Source organism: Actinia tenebrosa, unplaced genomic scaffold, assembly GCF_029948245.1.
Source record: "Actinia tenebrosa isolate PJP-AT-01 unplaced genomic scaffold, QUT_ActTen_1.0 PGA_scaffold4__44_contigs__length_22323623, whole genome shotgun sequence".
Classification (NCBI taxonomy): domain Eukaryota; kingdom Metazoa; phylum Cnidaria; class Anthozoa; order Actiniaria; family Actiniidae; genus Actinia; species Actinia tenebrosa.
The window spans coordinates 13,469,368-13,488,024 of record NW_028292581.1 but is presented as its reverse complement, the minus strand read 5'-3'; the positions used below and the strand labels follow the sequence as shown (position 1 = coordinate 13,488,024).

At 36.5% G+C, this 18,657-nt stretch overlaps 2 protein-coding genes and 4 non-coding genes across 10 annotated transcripts in view; 2 read left to right on the top strand and 4 right to left on the bottom strand.

Annotated features, from left to right (window-relative positions):
• Positions 1-7,598, top strand: part of LOC116296998 (uncharacterized) — a 37,034-nt gene extending 29,436 nt beyond the window's left edge. For 4 of the 5 annotated variants that reach the window (XM_089036329.1, XM_089036326.1, XM_089036328.1 and 1 more), the window contains exons 20-28: positions 476-589; positions 1,458-1,674; positions 2,069-2,199; positions 2,872-3,074; positions 3,422-3,462; positions 3,946-4,042; positions 4,324-4,478; positions 5,124-5,242; positions 5,995-7,598. In XM_089036329.1, coding sequence (XP_088892455.1) covers positions 476-589; positions 1,458-1,674; positions 2,069-2,199; positions 2,872-3,074; positions 3,422-3,462; positions 3,946-4,042; positions 4,324-4,478; positions 5,124-5,242; positions 5,995-6,195 — 1,278 coding nt within the window. In that variant the 3' untranslated portion in view covers positions 6,196-7,598. The remainder of the gene's footprint in view (positions 1-475; positions 590-1,457; positions 1,675-2,068; positions 2,200-2,871; positions 3,075-3,421; positions 3,463-3,945; positions 4,043-4,323; positions 4,479-5,123; positions 5,243-5,994) is intronic. The other variant, XM_089036330.1, reaches the window with a different exon arrangement.
• A 2,283-nt stretch (positions 7,599-9,881) lies between these two features.
• Trnak-uuu (transfer RNA lysine (anticodon UUU)) lies at positions 9,882-9,954 on the bottom strand. The gene has a single exon. It is a non-coding gene; the product is annotated as a tRNA-Lys (tRNA).
• A 413-nt stretch (positions 9,955-10,367) lies between these two features.
• Positions 10,368-10,440, bottom strand: Trnak-uuu (transfer RNA lysine (anticodon UUU)). The gene has a single exon. It is a non-coding gene; the product is annotated as a tRNA-Lys (tRNA).
• Positions 10,441-10,529: 89 nt separating this feature from the next.
• Positions 10,530-10,602, bottom strand: Trnak-uuu (transfer RNA lysine (anticodon UUU)). Its single transcript has one exon. It is a non-coding gene; the product is annotated as a tRNA-Lys (tRNA).
• An 88-nt stretch (positions 10,603-10,690) lies between these two features.
• On the bottom strand, positions 10,691-10,763 carry Trnak-uuu (transfer RNA lysine (anticodon UUU)). Its single transcript has one exon. It is a non-coding gene; the product is annotated as a tRNA-Lys (tRNA).
• A 2,176-nt stretch (positions 10,764-12,939) lies between these two features.
• On the top strand, positions 12,940-18,027 carry LOC116297002 (uncharacterized). Its single transcript, XM_031705132.2, has 3 exons — positions 12,940-13,117; positions 16,910-17,152; positions 17,384-18,027. The coding sequence occupies exons 1-3, from the start codon at positions 13,057-13,059 to the stop codon at positions 17,668-17,670; spliced, it is 591 nt and encodes a 196-aa protein (XP_031560992.2). The 5' UTR covers positions 12,940-13,056; the 3' UTR covers positions 17,671-18,027.
• Positions 18,028-18,657: the final 630 nt, after the last annotated feature.

Below are 18,657 nucleotides of genomic sequence, written 5' to 3'. Positions count from 1 at the left end.
ATGATCCCCATCAAAAGAAAAAAGATCAAACAACTATTAGTACTGATAACCATACATTCATAGAACCATACATTCTTTCCTATTTTTTGATTTGTTTAGTAAAGCCTGTTAACGAGTCAGTATTTGCCCAAACATTCTAAAACTCGATTGACGTAATAACCTTAGTGGGATCTTTCATGTCATTGGGTTTTTTTCCAATTAAATCAATATTTCTACATACCTTCTCATCCCCCTTCTCCAGAAATGCTTGTTCGCTTGAGTGAACACGGAACGATGGCTCCAAGTCGAGTCTATACAGTAAAACCTTAACTTGTTTTGTGGCCACTCAAGTGAATCCGGGAAAGGACTATCGTAAGAGATAACGTGCAACTAGCCCTCGTCCGAAAATTTCCAAAAAATCGAAATGATCGATCTTCAATTATCAATAATATTGTTTCCTTTGTTGACACCTAGTAATGATAAATTTGCTTTCCAGTTTGAGCAAGAGCATCGTAAATGTTTTGATCACGCCGTCAGTCTGGAATCTCCAATAGATTCAAAGGAAAGTCGATACAGTAATCGACCACTTGTGCTTCCTTTGGATGATCCGGTAAGAAAATCATTATCATAATTCCTTATGATAACCCCTATTATCATTCAGGATATCTTTAGGACGATGATGGATCAGTCAGAGAAGGAAGTGATACTGAAAAGTTATAGCAATCGGACCGGGAATGGGAGGGGGTACTCCCTTTGTCCAAGTGATAGGGGTGATCTAGGGCTTGTTATGAAAACGACCCCTTTTAGTAAATAAAAAAGGTGTTGAAGCCATGTTCACTTCAATCCCTAAACTTTGCGGCCAAATATGATTAATAGTAATTGTGCTGATACCCTTTAATAAATGACTGGAGAACCTCTTCTTTCTATTTTTCATGTTTGTTCAATGACGATTATAATCACCCTTACCATTTGGACAAAGGGAGTACCCCCCGGGGAAGTTCGAAAAGAGACCAGAAAGTAAACAAATGGAACATGAGGTCAAAAGGGATCCAGTTACTGAATGAATGTAACATGAGGTCAAAGGGGATCCTCGTAATGAATGAATGGAACATAAGGTCAATTTGGGTACATTTTTTTGATGAAATTTCATGACGGCTGAAATAATTGGATAAAATAGCAGATATCATAGATGCATGCAAAAAAAATGCAAATGAGACAACAAGCATTGTACCGACCCAATAGCCTCACTTGTATAATTCTTGAAACACTATGAATTTCTCAATTGTAATAACAGCTATTGGACCTAACCTTGAATCGAGATCCCTAAATAATATTTTATCATTCCAAACCTACCTTTTGCCTATCTTTCTCGCTTCAAATACCACATAGGGCCTTCACAGAACTTATATCAGCCCATACAATCTACATTTTTTTTTCTATATATCGACGCAGCACTTACACTGTTTTGCCCGTTCCAGGAGAGAGAACGACGTGGTTCACTAAATGATGAAGATGGCATAACGTTCAATGAAAGAGGAAGCTTGTCAGTCATGAGTCTAAGTGACGGTAGCAAGGCTAATTTTACCAATGGGCGCAATGGGTCTGGGTCTGATTCGGTCAAGGATTCTGGTTTACTGTACGTTGGTCGCGATGAAGGACAAGAAGCATGTAGTGCTAGCACTATTATTACAACAGGTAGGTCATGACTATGATGACGCTAATGACCCAGTCAATATGAAAACGATTTCAATTTTGATGGAACATAAATAGGATTCTGTACCTTAGGTGTCATGCTTTCTCATTTCGGACCACGTGTTATTCCCTAGAGTATCATGCATTTTTTGACGGTTGCACATGAGAAGACACATGAATATGGATACAACTCAAACAAAGAATATTCTTCTCAAGGGAATAACACGTGGTCTATAATTGGAAAAAATTACAGCCAAGTTAAAGGGGTCTATAAAGCACATTGTGAGAAAGATGGATATAAAAAAAAGAAAGAAATGTTTTGAACAAAATGTTTTATAAAGGATATGCTTGACTATGTATTTCTAACAGTAATTGTTTTGATGCATACCATAATAAGCATCTTTCAGTGGATCAGGATCTTTTCGAAGAAAATCTGGCGAGTCTTCAGGATCAGCTATGGTTCCTTTGGATGGAGCGTTGGATTCAAGTGAACTGCAGTCATTTGCGTATCAGATCGCATGTGGAATGGTATGAACGCTTTATCATACTTTACAGTTCACTAATGGTATTAATAATCTCTCAGTTGCCAGATCTGCTGCAGCGCTATCACTTTAATAGCCACGCAAGCGAGTCCTCGGACCATTGTTATACGATGATTTCGAGAAATAGGATTTCGAAGCCAAAGGAGATGGGAGATATATATTTTAGGTGGTAGGTCATTCCGAGACAAAAATAAATATTAATATACATATAAACGCGAATAATCGAGTCAATCTCGTACCCAGAGCCTGCGTTTCTTCTGGTTTGCGACGGAAAAATAGTGCTCTTGCATAATCCATTTTTTGGCTCATATGCAACTTTCCGCAAGTGAAATATAATCAACGAAAATCATGCTTTCAAACAAAGTTCTGTTTAAAAATTGAAATTCGGAAACATATTTTCTTATTTTTGGCAAGTCTTTGAACGCAAGTGCTGTTATACCGGAAGTCCAAGAAATCCTGGTCTTATAAAAATGGATTATGCCAGAGCCCTCGATCTTCGACGATGGCCAGGAGAAAGAAATGCAGGCTCTGGGTGTGAGATTGTATTTGAGTTGATTAAAATGGTTTCATCCACTATATACGCATGCGCAAAATTAATGAGACACACTAAATAACTGCAAGAAATTGAGACTGACATTTATATTCATTATGATTCCAGGAATACCTGTCTAAAAAAGGAGTCATCCACAGAGATCTAGCAGCCCGAAATATTTTAGTAGGCGAAAATAAAGTCCTTAAAATCTCAGACTTTGGACTTTCAAGGGAAGGTATATATGTAAAGCGAAGCACAGGAAAAATCCCTCTGCGTTGGCTGTCAATCGAGGCCATGCGAGACAGGATCTATTCCACTTCTAGTGATGTGTAAGTAAGCTTCATGAATATACACATTCACGAGAAAATAAAGTAAAAGAAGGAATCTGGTATTCATGCTCATGCTTGTAACCATCATAGGTACCTTTTGATGCTAGTTGTAGAATCATATTCGCCATTCTATTTTTTTCTTTTTCCACTCACACTTAGCGCACTCAACGCTGTTTGCACACGTTTTATTGAAAAATACACGTAAACATCACAAAAAGTGTAGATTGCGCACAGTATCCGCGTGTGATGAGACGCGGGGATTTCTTCTTTTAGTTCATTTTCTCTTTACTCATAAGGGTGTAATGAAAGTCGCTGGATTTCATGTGTGTGCCCTTTTTTTCCTGCAGGTGGGCTTTCGGCATTGTACTCTGGGAAATATGTACTCTTGGTATGTAAAAATCACGACCAACATCACCACCACTACCTTCACCACCAATAACACTAACAAAAACACCACTAACACGAACACCACCTTCATCATTATCGTCACTAGAGTCATTACACGCAACCTATCCAGGAGTCCATTATCCAGAGCTTACAAATAGTACCCTTTTCTTGGGTCTTCATTTACTCTGACTTGCTACTTAGATTCGTACGGGTGCCAAATAACAAAGCATTCCTCATTAGTTTCTTTTGTTTATTCCGCCAACGGCTATAGCTTTGTTCTCTATAACTCGAGATATTGGAAAGCCGTTCTAAATAAAGATCGTCTGGGAAAACGATATCTTGCAAGGAAGATACGTGAGTTGTACGCTCCGGGTAATGGACTTCTGTGTTCTATCATCATCATCATCTCGCCGCCATCATCATTATTAATGACATACGTTTTCAAATAGTTCTGATCGTTGTTAATTTTTATTGAAATTTCCAGGAGGATTCCCTTACCCTACATTCAACGACAGAGATCTGTTGAAGCTCCTTCTGGATGGGAAGAGAATGGAAAAGCCCAGCAACTGCACTGAAGAAATGTGAGCTCACTATAAATGTTCTTTTTGTAGTTAGTTAGTATAAGTATTAGAATACGTATACTACTTCAACAAAGCTGTCTTACTAAACATAACATTTTGGTTACAGGGGCGGCGGAACCGGGGGGGAACACGCTTTCTTGCGCGCCGGTACGGCGGCCTTGTCGCTGTCGGTAGAGTTAAAACGTTTTCATACATGATGGAATTTCATGATCACTTTGATATAACAAATGATCTAGATATTATTTTAATATTTTTCAAAATTTTTTCAATTTTTGATGAAGATACGAACTAATGAAGGCGTGTTGGGCATGTAATATTGAAGATAGACCGTCATTTGTTATGGTTCGGGAGATACTAGGAGATATGCAGAGAAGTGAGCATCCATATGTTAATGTGGATCCAAGTCTGGGGACCATCTTGCCTCCAGTCGATCAAGGTAAGAAAGAGTTAATTGTAACCATGGTAAATATGAGGAAGAGGAAGTAAATGGGAGGTAGGGGTATTGTCGACTTGCTATTTTAAAAGCACTCATACCTGATGAGAAAGACTTGATTCTTTGACGAAAAACAATGGATAGTAATGAGGTGGTTTTGGCCTCTGGCTAAGCAATAATATATATATATCTAAAGAGCATGGTAAAATCAATTGTTATCTTAGAGTGAGGTGGAGGAAATTCCTTACGAGATACTCGTTTACTATTTCCTCTTAACTATCTCCAAGTAAACAATTTCAAGTCATCAGTCTGCATGACCGTTTTCGAGTGAAATTTCCTAATAGTATGCTGGCCTTTGTTATCATTATGTTGTAAATATGATGAGGTCATGAAATTAAGTTATATAATTCCCCCCCCCCCAATATTGGTGTAGTTCCCGCTACGGACATCTAATATCCAGCAGTTCATCAGGCCTCTAGAAAAGGGAGAGAAGTTTATATTAACCAGAACCCACTCCCCAAAACATGGTTCTTTTTTTAGACTATTGCCTCTAAAACCCCCCCCCCCCCCAAATAATATGACCCCATCAGTACACTAACGAAAACGCCATTTTCTCATCTTAACATGACTCTTCCATGTGGATTTTAGGTCACTCGGAAAACCTAATGTGTTTCAGTGATATGTCATCAGGCATTTTTCCTCAAGAGCAATTACAAGAAGGAGATGATAACGATGATGACGGGCAAGAGCGCTCATCATTACTCCAGGTAACGGATCTATTTAATATGGGTGGGAGTGGATCCAATTTCAAGCGTCGTTCCTTGAGTATTATTTTATTATTTATCTATAGCAACTGAGAACTTGATGAAAACAAACAAGTACTCTTAGTCATTCCTAAGAGCTTTGAATCGGAAAGCACCGCATTCAAAGCAAAAAGGATGGGGCGGCGTGCAGTGGGGTCGTGTAACGACAACATAATTACAGTATGCACTTACTTTAAAAAAATGCATCAGGGACGTGTCAATTGTTAGCAGGGAGATGTAACTGCAACAAAGTCACAAAGATAGCAGGGATATATCTATATATCCCATCGTCACATAGCAGCGACACGATCCTCCTTCTGTACCATTGCGTTAAAAGCCATGAAGATACATTGTCCCCTCGGCACGTCCCGTGAAGTTCAAGTGGTCAAAAAAGTCAAACAAATTTAAGTTCAAGAAAGTCCTCAATGCCAATTCCATCTTAGGGGATATTTATGATAGGATTAACCTCTTTTATCGCCTTTAGCAATGTAATGCTAATAAATTGGTTATTCAATGTAGTGGTAATGCTTGTTGGCGAAACTCTTAGGGGATATTCTTAATAGGAATAATATCTCTTTTTTTGGCAATAAATTGCAGGTTATTTCAATAATGTACTGCTGGTAGTGCTTGTGAGGCGAACCTCACCAGAAGCCTCTTTTCGGGGGTGATCGTAATACATATATATTATTTATAAATTCATTACATTTTATTACTAGGAAAGCAAGGAAAGAGGGTTGAGAAAACAGACTGGGCAGAAATTAAAGGAAAAACCACCCAGCAATAACCAATGTAATAAGAACAATTCACCCGGGAATCAGCAATTCCTTTTGCAAAACATATCTGATGATGTTTTAAGAAGAAAAAGGTTACTGAAAAGATTGGCTTCCGAAGATGAACTTGCTGAATCAAGTGTATAGAAATTTATTTAATAAATCATTAATCTATTATTCTTCATAAATTATTAAATCTATTATTGGTCATAAATTATTTATATATTATAATGAAAGACTGCTATCAGCCATTCCCATCATGATCTATGCGCGTTTTACTTACTGGCCGGAATGGCAAGCCGCAAAAGAAAATTACATGAAAGATTAAGCAAGAGGGGATGTTTGCCTCTCATTGTAGGCTGGTAATAAGATTCATTAGATTCATTCAGCCGATTGATACCAAGCAAAAGAATACATTCTGGTTAATAGCACACGCGGGCAGTGTTTGTCTGTCATGATGAGCTGGTGATGAGATTCATAAGATTCATTCAAATGATTGATACAAAGCAATAGAATACCCTCTCTTGATAGAACATAAAAGGTAGTTTTTGCAGATTCAAGAGCGTAATGTTAACCAATTTCAGACCATATATTATTATTATTATATATATTATATTGCATATAATGTAATTGTTTTGCCTTTAATGGTTGTGCATGAAAAGAAAACTGGATATGGATGCTGGATATTGATAAACTATAGACAAAGGATCTAAATATTAAGGAAATTACTGAATACGTGGTTTGAATTGGCATGACAATATGTCAACGACGCAGTTTGTCAACCCCAAAGTGGAACTTATTATACCAGAAAACATCATAGACCTATTTAGCTTCGTTGCTACTCTTGGGAGTTGATTCTTTCATGTGTAAATATTTCAACATGTTTGTCATAAGGTGGTGTTACACGGACCAACTTGCGCAACACCGTTGCAAGAAAAATCGTTGTCGTGTAACATAGCGCCGAGGACGATTTTTCGCGCAATTTTTCACTCTGCAACACGTTGCAAGTTTTTGATCTGGCTTCAAAAACTTGCAACACAAGATGACGATTCAGCAAATCGATGTGCGTAACATGTCCATCGCCGATTTGACGCGCAACAAAATGGCGCCGACTGTAGGAGAAGTTAGTTTAAAGAGTACAGCAATAGTGCAACAATTGACTAAACCTACTGAAACAAACAAGATAAAACTTTTGTAGTTGATAAAAAATGATAAAAGCAAGAAAAGAAGAAAAAAGATAGCCGTGAGTGAGTTGGCAGCGCGTGGACTGAATACTAAAGTAAATGTTGCGCGAAAAGTTGTTCCCGTGTAACATGTCGAAAAAAATCGACACAAAAATGGCGCAATAGCGTTGCACGAAAAATCTGTGTTGCAAGTTGCTCCGTGTAACACCACCTTCAAATAACAAATTCTCAAGTGAATGTCATGGGACAAGAAATGGGTGAATTGAAAACAAAGCTGAAAAGGTCTATTCATTGTCGTACATATATTTATTACTAATAAGCTATAAAAGACATGGTCGATTTGAATAAAGATTGATTTTTTTATTATTTCTAAGACCTGTCAATAACTTTGCATTGTGCGGGAAGAAGGGTCCTTGGGGCTGAGAAATAATGAATATGATGTTTATGAATATGATTATTATGAATATATCAAAACGGAAACTTAAAAAAATTTAAAAAAATAAAAATAGAAATAAAAAAGTAAGTGAAAGCGTAGTTTTCTGTTCATCGGATTTCATGACTAGAATAGGGCATTTGCAAGAATAGTCACGTGCTGATATATGACATTGATAACGAAACAATTCAGCCAAAGGTCCCTTGCGGAAGGCTTGCTGGATGGCAAACAAACTTTTAAGTAATGTTTCGTATTTTGAAATCGAAGTATCTAATAAGGGATAAAAAGTATTTTCAAAAATGTATTGAATGTGATATTAGTAATACAGCGAAAAGTAAAGATAGTTTAATTATTATTTTTTTGCAATCCTTTAAGAGTGGTGTGATTATTTCATGCAAATGGAAGAAGTGAAGGCGAAGTGTATATCGGGGAATATTTACCGAGACGCGAGTCTTCGAGCGGCGAGATAAATATTTTCCAATATTCACTGAGGCTGAGGCAAATAATTGTTTTAGTATAAATACACAGGTGATTCTTTCAAAAAAAAGAAAAGGAAATAAAACACCTTTTTCTCTCGGTAACAGCAACAAAGCGGCTGGCCGCCATTTTGGATTATCGTTGAGGTGATTATCGTGTGATAGTGTAAGTTCCTCGACCAATCAGCGCGCGAGATTTTCAACAACCACCTGTGTATTTTTACTAAACAATTATGATTAACAATTATTCGCCGAAGGCAAAGTGAATATCGGGGAATATTTACCGAGATACGAGTCTTCGAGCGGCGAGGTAAATATTCTCCATATTCACTGAGCCTGAGGCGAATAATTGTTTTAGCATATACCAACTTGTTTACAGAGTAACTTTTTTTTATATACAATAATTCAATAAAAACAAACAAACAGAAACTTGCAGTTCGCGTGACAAATTCACGCAAAACTTTTAGCAAAACTTTTAACAAAACGTTTAGGCCATACTTCGTTGCCTTTTTAGTATTGATAGAAATGGCATTTAATTTCATTTTTTTCAATTTCCTCATCGGAAATTGTAGCAAAACGATTGCCGGCAGATGCCATTTTGTTGCCGACTCAATATTCCGAAATTCAGAGGTGAATATCGTACAATATTCACCTCCAATTAACCAATGAGCGCGCGCGTTCTTAGGAAGTACACAAGTTGTTATATGCTAATATCAAATACATCAAGAAAATAAATAAATAAATTTAGAGGAAAATATATATCACTAAAGTAACACATTAAATCGCCTAATAATTGACTCGAGTCCTTCGCCCTCATAAAGTCTAATATTACTATACAAATTAACCCAACAGTCCAGGGACTCGAACCCTTGATTCTCAGATCAAGAGTCTGATGCTAACGATAGAAAGGAAAACAGGAATCCAAATGAAATAGGAATAAAATACGTAGCAAAAGACATAAGCTAACCAGGCCCGATATAAAAAACTCGAGACCTTTACCCTCAGATTAAAAGTCTGATGCTTTACCGACTGAGCTAACCAGTCAAGTTTAATATCAAATATACGAAAGAAAGGAAAACAGGAAACCAAATGAAGTTGGAATAAAATACGTAGAGAAAGTATAAAAAATTACGCCGCCCGACACGGGACTCGAACCCTTGTCCCTCAGATTAAGAGTCTTATGCTCTACCGACTGAGCTAACCAGGCCGCCTTATTATGAAATAGACAATAGAAAGGAAAACCGGAATTCAAATGAAAATTGGAGTAAAATATGAAATAGCAGAACATTGTGCTGACAGCATAATGACATTTATGTCGAAACATTATACTGTTGTTAGATCCGGTAATCCAAATATATGAATTCGCATATCTCAAGTCGACTATAGGATATGATTTCTGTTATTACGAAGCAGTACTTAAGGTGCGTCTTACTACCACGAGGCCTCTTTCCTATCATTCTCGCAGTCGAGCAAGTCTCCTGTCTTCTCTTTCGCAAACTAGTGCATCGCGATGCAAGGCTTGGACGTTAGTTAACTTTAGTCTGAATAAATTTACAGAATGTTTCGACATAAAGTACAACGCCCGATAAGGGACTCGAACCTTTGAAACTTATTTTAAACCTCCGATGCCTTTCCAGCCTACCTAACCATGATATTTTGATATGAAATACAGGACAGAAAGGAAACTACGAATTCCAATGAAATTGGAAAATGATATGTAACAAAGGTAAAAAATTACACCGCCCGATAAGGGACTCGAACCCTTGACCCTCAGATTAAAAGTCTGATGCTCTACCGACTGAGCTAACCAGGACATGTTAAAATGAAATAGAAGATAGAAAGGAAAACAGGAATTCCAATGAAATTTGGAATAAAATACGTAACAAAACTAGAAAGTACAACGCCCGATAAGGGACTCGAACTCTTGGCCCTCATTTTAAACGTCCGATGCTCTACCGACTGAGCTAACCAGTCCATGGTAGTATTATAAATTACATAGAAGAATGGAAAACAGGAAGTGTAATGAAATTGGAATAGTTTATTCAACAAAAGCAAAAATTACATCGCCCGACAAGCGACTTCAACCCTTGACCCTCAGATTAAAAGTCTGATGCTCTACCGACTGAGCTAACCAGGCCATGTTAAAATGAAATAGAAGATAGAAAGGAAAACAGGAATTCCAATGAAAATTGGAGTAAAATATGTAACAAAGGTAAATATTTACATCGCCCGATAAGGGACTTGAACCCTTGACCCTCAGATTAAAAGTCTGATGCTCTACCGACTGAGCTAACCAGGCCATGTTAAAATGAAATAGAAGATAGAAAGGAAAACAGGAATTCCAATGAAAATTGGAGTAAAATATGTAACAAAGGTAAACATTTACATCGCCCGATAAGGGACTCGAACCCTTGACCCTCAGATTAAAAGTCTGATGCTCTACCGACTGAGCTAACCAGGCCATGTTAAATTGAAATAGAAGATAGAAAGGAAAACAGGAATTCCAATGAAAATTGGAATAAAATACGTAACAAAACTAGAAAGTACAACGCCCGATAAGGGATTCGAACCCTTGACCCTCAGATTAAAAGTCTGATGCTCTACCGACTGAGCTAACCAGGCCATGTTAAAATGAAATAGAAGATAGAAAGGAAAACGGGAATTCCAATGAAAATGACTCGAGATTTTTTGTAGTGACTTTTAACACTGATTTGTAAAACATAATTGAGAAATGCCTTTATACCATCAATAGTTTAGATTTTGATGCATTGAAGACGTTATTTGTAAACCGACAATACTGTTTACCAGGCTTCAGGGACAGTTTACAGTATGTGCTTCCTTTTAATAGCGCAGCGCGCTCATTCTGAAAATAGCTTAAAGATTCGGACAAACATTGCATTCTGTTTAACCGCTACGAGGATTATTCGAACCGATTTTGTTATTTTTACTTAAAGTTACAATAATAACCCATGAAAACTAAGATCAACTGCGATCGGCTGTGAAAATTATCTGCTGAAAGTAAACTTGTAAGTTTGTTTGTCCGAATTTCGCCTTTGTCTTCGTTTTTATGACGTCACGGCTGCGCTGCGCTATTGCTCGATTTTTTTTAACGGGTACCTGTGTTTTTTAGATAACGGACCGCTCCAGTCATAGCTTCACGTCCCTCTCTCTTCAAGCCCCCTCCATCCTTTGTAATATAGGGATCCCAAGCGCCAACAAAAAAGTAAAAGAAGAAAAAATGCTGCGGAGGTGTCTCAGTTATAATTAATTAATCTACATTAATTTGAATTCTTTCTGTTAATTTTAATTAATTCGCGAGCCGAAGGAAAACTTAATAGACCTAAATGCTACTATGTTCCTTGATTAGAGACTATTTGTTCAGGGTTAGCCTTATTACAGCTCAGCGTAAAATATATATAAAAAGAGACTAATGATAAAGTAAAATGCACTTACAGACCTTTTCTGGAATACATTAATATTCTTTACGTAACCAAAGCTAAGGATGCATGGTCCAATGAGTATGGAAAACTCGAAATTGGAGCTAGAAATTCTGATATCTTGGTCTTGAAACTGCTGGTTTTGTGAAGAGGATAATTTTGACCAAACCCTTGGACATTTCAAAATGGCTAAGGCATTCGTTCCCCCATTGTATATTTCAAAGTTCATTCTCTCATCTTTTTATTAGCCATTAATTCTTAAGTCGTTTCACCAAATTGGCGCCAAGTCACTATAAAGATATATTGCACACTAGGAATACAAGAACATAATAGATAGTCTATGGAATCAAGAAACGATTGGCTAGGAATTAAAGTAGTTATTGGTCTATATTGACCTGCTAGAGTCGTTGGAGGAGCTTATATCAAGGGGTACTTATCAAAGGTACACTTTATCTTGCATAGTTATTGATATTAGACAGCTGCTTGCTTCAAGTGTTCATTTCCTTGCTTAATTACGTGGAAACCCCAGCATCGTCGTACCTTAAGGGCAAAAACGTGAGTAGTTAATTACATTTAATTTTGATTTAATGGTCCATATGATTCCGGTCTATTTATGGATATATAACAAGCTATATAAAGCTTCAATATAAGCCTTGCTACAAAAAGTCTCAAAAGAAGTATATCAAGTATTTACCAAAGCGAAAATATTAAAAAATAACTAAATAAATAATAATGAATTCAGTAATGAATTTGAATAAGTAGAATGAGAATTTTTTTTTTACTTTTGACAAAAGGGAAATTTTTTTTGACGATATAAAAAATGGTATTTCTAAAACGTAACGTTTAATACAACCGCCATCTTCTCTCGCGTTTTCGCATGTTTATATAGACTGAATGACAGTGCTACCATGGCAATATTCGAGTTTATATTACGTCATCGCGTTAGACCATGAATTCCACATCAGTTAGAGATGCTTAGCCTGACCATTTCCTACTTAGTATAACGGTTCTAAGGCAGCAAACAATATAAGGGATTTCGCTACACAATTGACCATTTGCCAACGAACGTAGGGGTCGGCTTAACCGAAGATTCAGACATCGTTGAAATTCACTAAGGCCTTGGTGCTCTCGCGCATCGCTGCGGAGTCCAGGTAAGACATTTTCATAGAACGAAACTACACGCGTATATATAGTGCTAATAGAAGAGTTTGCATTGATATTGCACCAAATCAAGGGTTATATTTGAACAATGTAATATTGGCGTGATTGATGTAACCTTTGGCTCTCTAGACAATAGCCCTGAGTGGGGGGCCCAATGCAACACCTGCTTAATTGATAGTCATTACTGAATCATTTGGATGACTATTTCTCATCGTTAAAGCACGGCTCCAACTGTAGTAGCACCAATTAGCCGTATCTAAGAGTCCTGAACATGATCTTGGTTCGCTCTTCGTCTTAAGCATTAAATTTACCTAGAAATGACTTTATGGAAACTTTTTTTGGTCGTATTCATAGGAGGAACTATTATCAATGTAGAAGGTAGGAGTTTTAATCGCGAAAACGAATTTGATTTCAAATATTTATATATAAACGCCATACTGATTATCCTGTTAAACTACCCGCTATCGATGGTCATGTAGTCTGTTCATGATAGTTTTGAAAAATATTTTACATAGTACAACGCATTTTATATATGGTTTACTTTTGAGCTATTTTTGGTATGATGTATATTCACGTGGAAATAAATATTTTACAGATATTTTGGTTATCGACAAAAATTGGGTTAAAACATTACGGTGTTATTATGGGTTTTCTTTACGTCTAAGGCTTCAGTAATCCATTATTTTTCGGTACGTTTAACAGCTCATAACAGTAGCCTCGTACTTTAGGAAGAAAAACAACTTGAAGGGATAAGAGCTAGTTTCTTAAATATGGGAGAAAAAAATCTTAGTGAAAATGAACAAGAATATAATGCTTGGATATAATACAGTACGATTATCCAAAGTGATTTTTGATTCGTGAACATGGCAAAGGACTTTTAGAAGTACGATTTGTCATGCTCAAACTTAGACTATGTAAAAAGAGGTAAAAAAAATGTTTGGAATAGAATGCAAAAGATGGCTCTTTTTAAAGATATACGATTGAAATATTGGATGTCAGGCAACCGTATTCCTAACTCCGGCCAAGAGCAATCGACTGATTTTATAAATGATATATTGACTGCAAAAGCAATTAAGCGGATTACGAAATATTGTGCTTGAGAGAGATTTTCATTCAGCATGTTCTTTGAAGCTTAAAGTAACAAATTTATTCACTACAGAAGCACTCATTTCAGTCCCTAAATATTTTCGCCCCCTGTAGCACGTAGCTCAAAGTTAGTCCCCTGACGATATTTGATTTATGGCGGAGGCAATTCTGTGGCATCCAAACAATGATTTGTATATACGTTTTTTTTTTTGTTTTTTTTGTTTTTTTTTTTTGACAAAAAATCTAAAACAGTGTGTTCAGAAACCGTTGCAATGCGTAAAGTACTAATTTATAATTCGATTTGGAGAGTCTGGCTAGTGACATTAAAAATTAAAAAGATTTTCTAGCTATTGCTCTTAGCGTGGACAGAAATCCATTTGGGTTCAATATCTTTTCTCCTCTTGCTTCATATATATATATTTTTGTTTTGAAACGATTATTGCAATGGGTGGACCAACACACTAAAAGTGTACCGATTGTTAAAATAGTTTTATTTCATATTAGGATATTTTATCTATATCCATAACGGAGTTAGAGTAGAGTTAAAATAGGCTCTTGACTATTGCAAGGAGTGAAATTATTTGCATTATATCGAGCCTTTTTCGTATTGGTAACAAGGGAGATGGCATTCAAATTTAGCATTAGACAACACAACTTCTTGTCAAACTATCCGTACCGATTTATCTTTGAAAGGTAACTTCAATTTACACTTCGCGGTACGTAACTGAGCCAAAGGTTTATTTCACATAATTGTGTAAATTGGCTCAAAGGAAGAACGCAAATGATAGCAAATATCCCGGCAATACAAAGGAAATATGTATAAACTAAACAAAGGAATCTTGGAATTCACATAAAGGAATTACGAATGTTTAAAGTAGAACACATAGTAATGGGTTACTAGCTTAAAAATTTAAATCTTGTTATTCTATGGTGGAATTTATTAATGGAACTTGCTTTTACTCCTTAAAAATAACATCGGAACTAATGGCTTGAGAACAAAAAAAAGAAGAAAAAATGTTATTCTATTTGCATTGGTTTTCAAAAGGATAAAAATACGAGATATAACTGAAAAGCTAACAATGAGATACTGAAATACGATTACCTTTAAATATCAAAAAAATGAATTTGACTTTCATGATTTAGATTCTTTTTTCCTTTGAAGTAGCCAAACGAATAGAACTAGCGTTTTGTTTTGTTGTTTTTTTTTTCGTTTTTTTTTTTTTTTTTTGTTTTGTTTTTTTGCTTATACAGATAAGATATACAAAGGGACGTTCAAACGTCAGGCAAGGACTAACTGAACGTCATACAAAGCAAATTTTCGACTAGCACTTGATTAGGAATTTAGACAGAGATTGTGGACATTAGTGTCAGTTTTAGCTTTCTTACACGGCACTGCCGTCTTGTGAAATCGTATCTCACACCAATCTCTCTGCCATTATAAAATCCCCTGCTACAGAAAACCACGTAATTGTATATCAAATTGATTTAAATTGGTTTTTAAACAAAAATTCGTTTTTTATATTTGTTTCCCGAAGCTGTTTTGCTAGGTATAGTTAGAGCCGGAACTCGTACGTCGGAGTAGTTATTTATCTAAACACATATCTAACAGTTCTATTTGTTCCGAAAAAATAAAAAAATAACAGTTAGGTTATGGGGTTGTGAATTCAAACATCCGAGATCGAAGCAAGGTTGGTACTCGCCCACTATTATTGTCAGAATAGAAACATTGAACACAGGAAATTAAAAGACCACCAAAAAATTATTAACAGTAACAGTTACGATAAACTTAAGGCCGACTTGCAAAAATGTTGAACACTTTCAATATCCATCCGACCTTGATTTAATTCCTAACAAAAGACCTGCTTTTTCATCGCTAAGGCCACGTTGACCGGCGTCATCTTGTCTGTACCACTTTTGTTTTGCTTATCTTCGTTTAAGAATGATTTGATTTTAGAATTGACTAAATTAAAGATTATCGGCCAATGAATCGGTATTAAACTTCTGTAAGTTGTTTACTAAAGTATTTGGATCAATCTCCTTCTATTTCAGTGTCAAAGTGATCTACAACTTTTGGAATAGCACATAGAATAATTGAGATTTTTAACATAAATATTATTGAGGTACTTTGAATTATAAACCAATACGCATACACTTATATATGTGCTCTAGGAAAGTAAAAGGGCTTGCTGCGCGTGTTTTGTGATCAGTTTAGATATCACTTAGCTTGTCGCCTAGAAGTCTCGTGTAGGCCTTTCTATCTGGTTCTTCCATCACCTGTCTAAGAATACAGAACTAAAAAACTATTAAAAATGATTGTCCCTATTAAATATGATATTGTTTGGCCATAGTCAAGACGTTTTAGTAGGCACTGATTTTGTTCATTTGGATTTCAAAGAGGTCACAATGTTTTGATAATATAAAATAGTCTCAATAGAGATGCTTCGGTTTTGAAGTTGTCCGACGTCGTACACAACACATCGTGCTAATTTTGTTTTATTCTGACGCTTAGTTCTGGGCTTCCTGTATCATTTGACCTACAATGCCTCGCGGGATAGCTTGAGGAGAGTTTGGAAGTCGACCTCTAAGTTTATGTAGTTTTCGACTAGTATAATTACATTCGGTTCCTTTGTGGACCCATGGGTTCATTAATTTGCTGGTATGCATGGTCTCATTGACCTGCGGGATCCAGAGTTCGATATGTGAGAAGAATTGCATGGGTCTCTCCTTTGATCTGTGAGTTAGCCAAATCTAGAATGGTTAAATCACGCATCAAATAAGAATTAGAGTGTTTGGTTTCGAGGAAGGAGAAAAACTGACGATCCCAGAGAAAAATATTCGAATCAAGTAACCTCTACTCACATTGAGGCGCGTCTTGTCTAGAGTTCGTTTGTTTTAGCGCATGCGCTCTATCAATGCGTATTTGATGACTCTGTATAACTAGTTCACGTTTTAAAATTTTCACTATTTTATGGGAAGCTGATTATGCATTTTACGAAATGGATTTTGTATTGGGTTTTGCGAATAGAGTTAAATATGAGCTTGCGCAGCTCTTGATACATCTTAAATCTCTGTGTGCAATTTCAGGTTCCTTAAAGTGCTTTTGTAATTCAGTTGATTGCACCCAAGATAATTCTATTTCATGCCAAGCTGGTTATGCATGTTATGCGGAGATTCTTAACTCCACAGCGAAATATGGATGTATACAACGAAAAGGGTACACAAGCTTGTGTGTGAGGCAAGGATCTCCGCCCAAACAGGATGCTGATAAACAATACCTACTGCTATGTTGCTTTAAAGATTATTGTAACATGCCGAAGAATTATAAAGGTAACTACTTATTATATTCTCTTTTCTCTTTGCTTTGCTTTGCTTTGCTTTGCTTTGCTTTGCTTTGCTTTGCTTTGCTTTGCTTTGCTTTGCTTTGCTTTGCTTTGCTTTGCTTTGCTTTGCTTTGCTTTGCTTTGCTTTGCTTTACTTCTCTCTATTATATCTTTTTTCTTGTCTATGATGTACGAGTAAAAAAATTTTTTAAAAATTTTTTTCAACTTTTTATTTCAGACAGACATTTCAATGTAAAATCAACGCCAACTAAATATTCCGTTAAATCACTAAAAAGAGATAACGAAAGAATATTCATTATCCCCAAAGAGTTCGCCCCTTTGAGCAGTCTTTCTGCGAAAGTGCTCTCAGTAATCGCTGCTGGGGGTCTGTTCACTTTGATCTTGGTTATCGCATGCGCAGTGCACTTGCTTTGCTTCGAGAAGCGAAATGGTAAAAGGGTTCAAAGTGTTGTGCTTAAAGGAAGTTATAAAGACGTGTCCCATTCAAGTACAAGTCCTGTGTGAGCATGATTAAAAAGTAGAGTGCAGAGGAATGCCCGGAATACATTAAAGCATAGACGAAAAACGATAAAAGAATAGACGATATTATTATCCAGGCCCTGTTAAGGGTATATTCCGACAAGCGACATGGCCTTAGTTCGTGGCTCTCTCGTGTCGCCGCGACGAACCACAGACTGCAGCTCTCATGAATAACCGAATGCAAGGCCCCTGTTAGGGGTTAATTCTGACAAGCGACACAAGGACGTTCCGAAATGGTAACATAGGCAGTTATAAGATTCAGACGGAAGATTTGGTTACCCCCTGATAGAGCTTCGCTATCATATCATCGACACGTGAAATGAAAAAAAAGGGGGGGGGGGGGGGGGACTACACGCTATCATTGGGTTTATTCCTTAGTTTACTCAAGCATTCAATAAGAGAAATCAAGCATTCGATGGCTGATAAACAACCCGAGAAAAACTTTTCAAATTATAATACTTTAAGTTTTTCCGACTTCGACAGGTCGTTATAACAAAATAATCTACGATCCAGGTTCGCACATGCAGAAATATTTTAGGGTGCATGTGACGTCATAGTCGCCATGTTGTTTTGGCCTTGGTTTATTATGAATACGAACATAAAGGCTTGTCATTTTCAGCAATGCACGCTCGCAACCGATAGCCTTATGTATACCGACATTTTATCAAGAAAAAGAGTGCTGACAATAAACCATTTTTGTAAGGAGCTGGGGTTTGTCTGTATGAAATATTCCTTAACAAATGCAGAGAAAGATTTCCTGTTAGTTTTTCGAGCATTTTCAACTCGTTTAATTTAGTAGGAATGCCTGTGAATCACTATCCTATATGTATAAATATAGAGTGTCCGCTCAAGAACCACTTTATTAAAAAGAGGGGGGAAGGAAGGAGAACACGATGGAAAAAACTAAATAAATAAAGATAGACAACGATGACCTTTATTACAAGAATAAGAAGAAACAATTTGAATAATATT

Coding starts and splice junctions, on each gene's coding strand:
- LOC116297002 (XM_031705132.2), top strand. CDS start 13,057: ATGACTTTATGGAAACTTTTTTTGGTCGTATTCATAGGAGGAACTATT. Junction 13,118..16,909: donor AACTATTATCAATGTAGAAG/GTAGGAGTTTTA, acceptor GTGCAATTTCAG/GTTCCTTAAAGTGCTTTTGT. Junction 17,153..17,383: donor CATGCCGAAGAATTATAAAG/GTAACTACTTAT, acceptor TTTTTATTTCAG/ACAGACATTTCAATGTAAAA.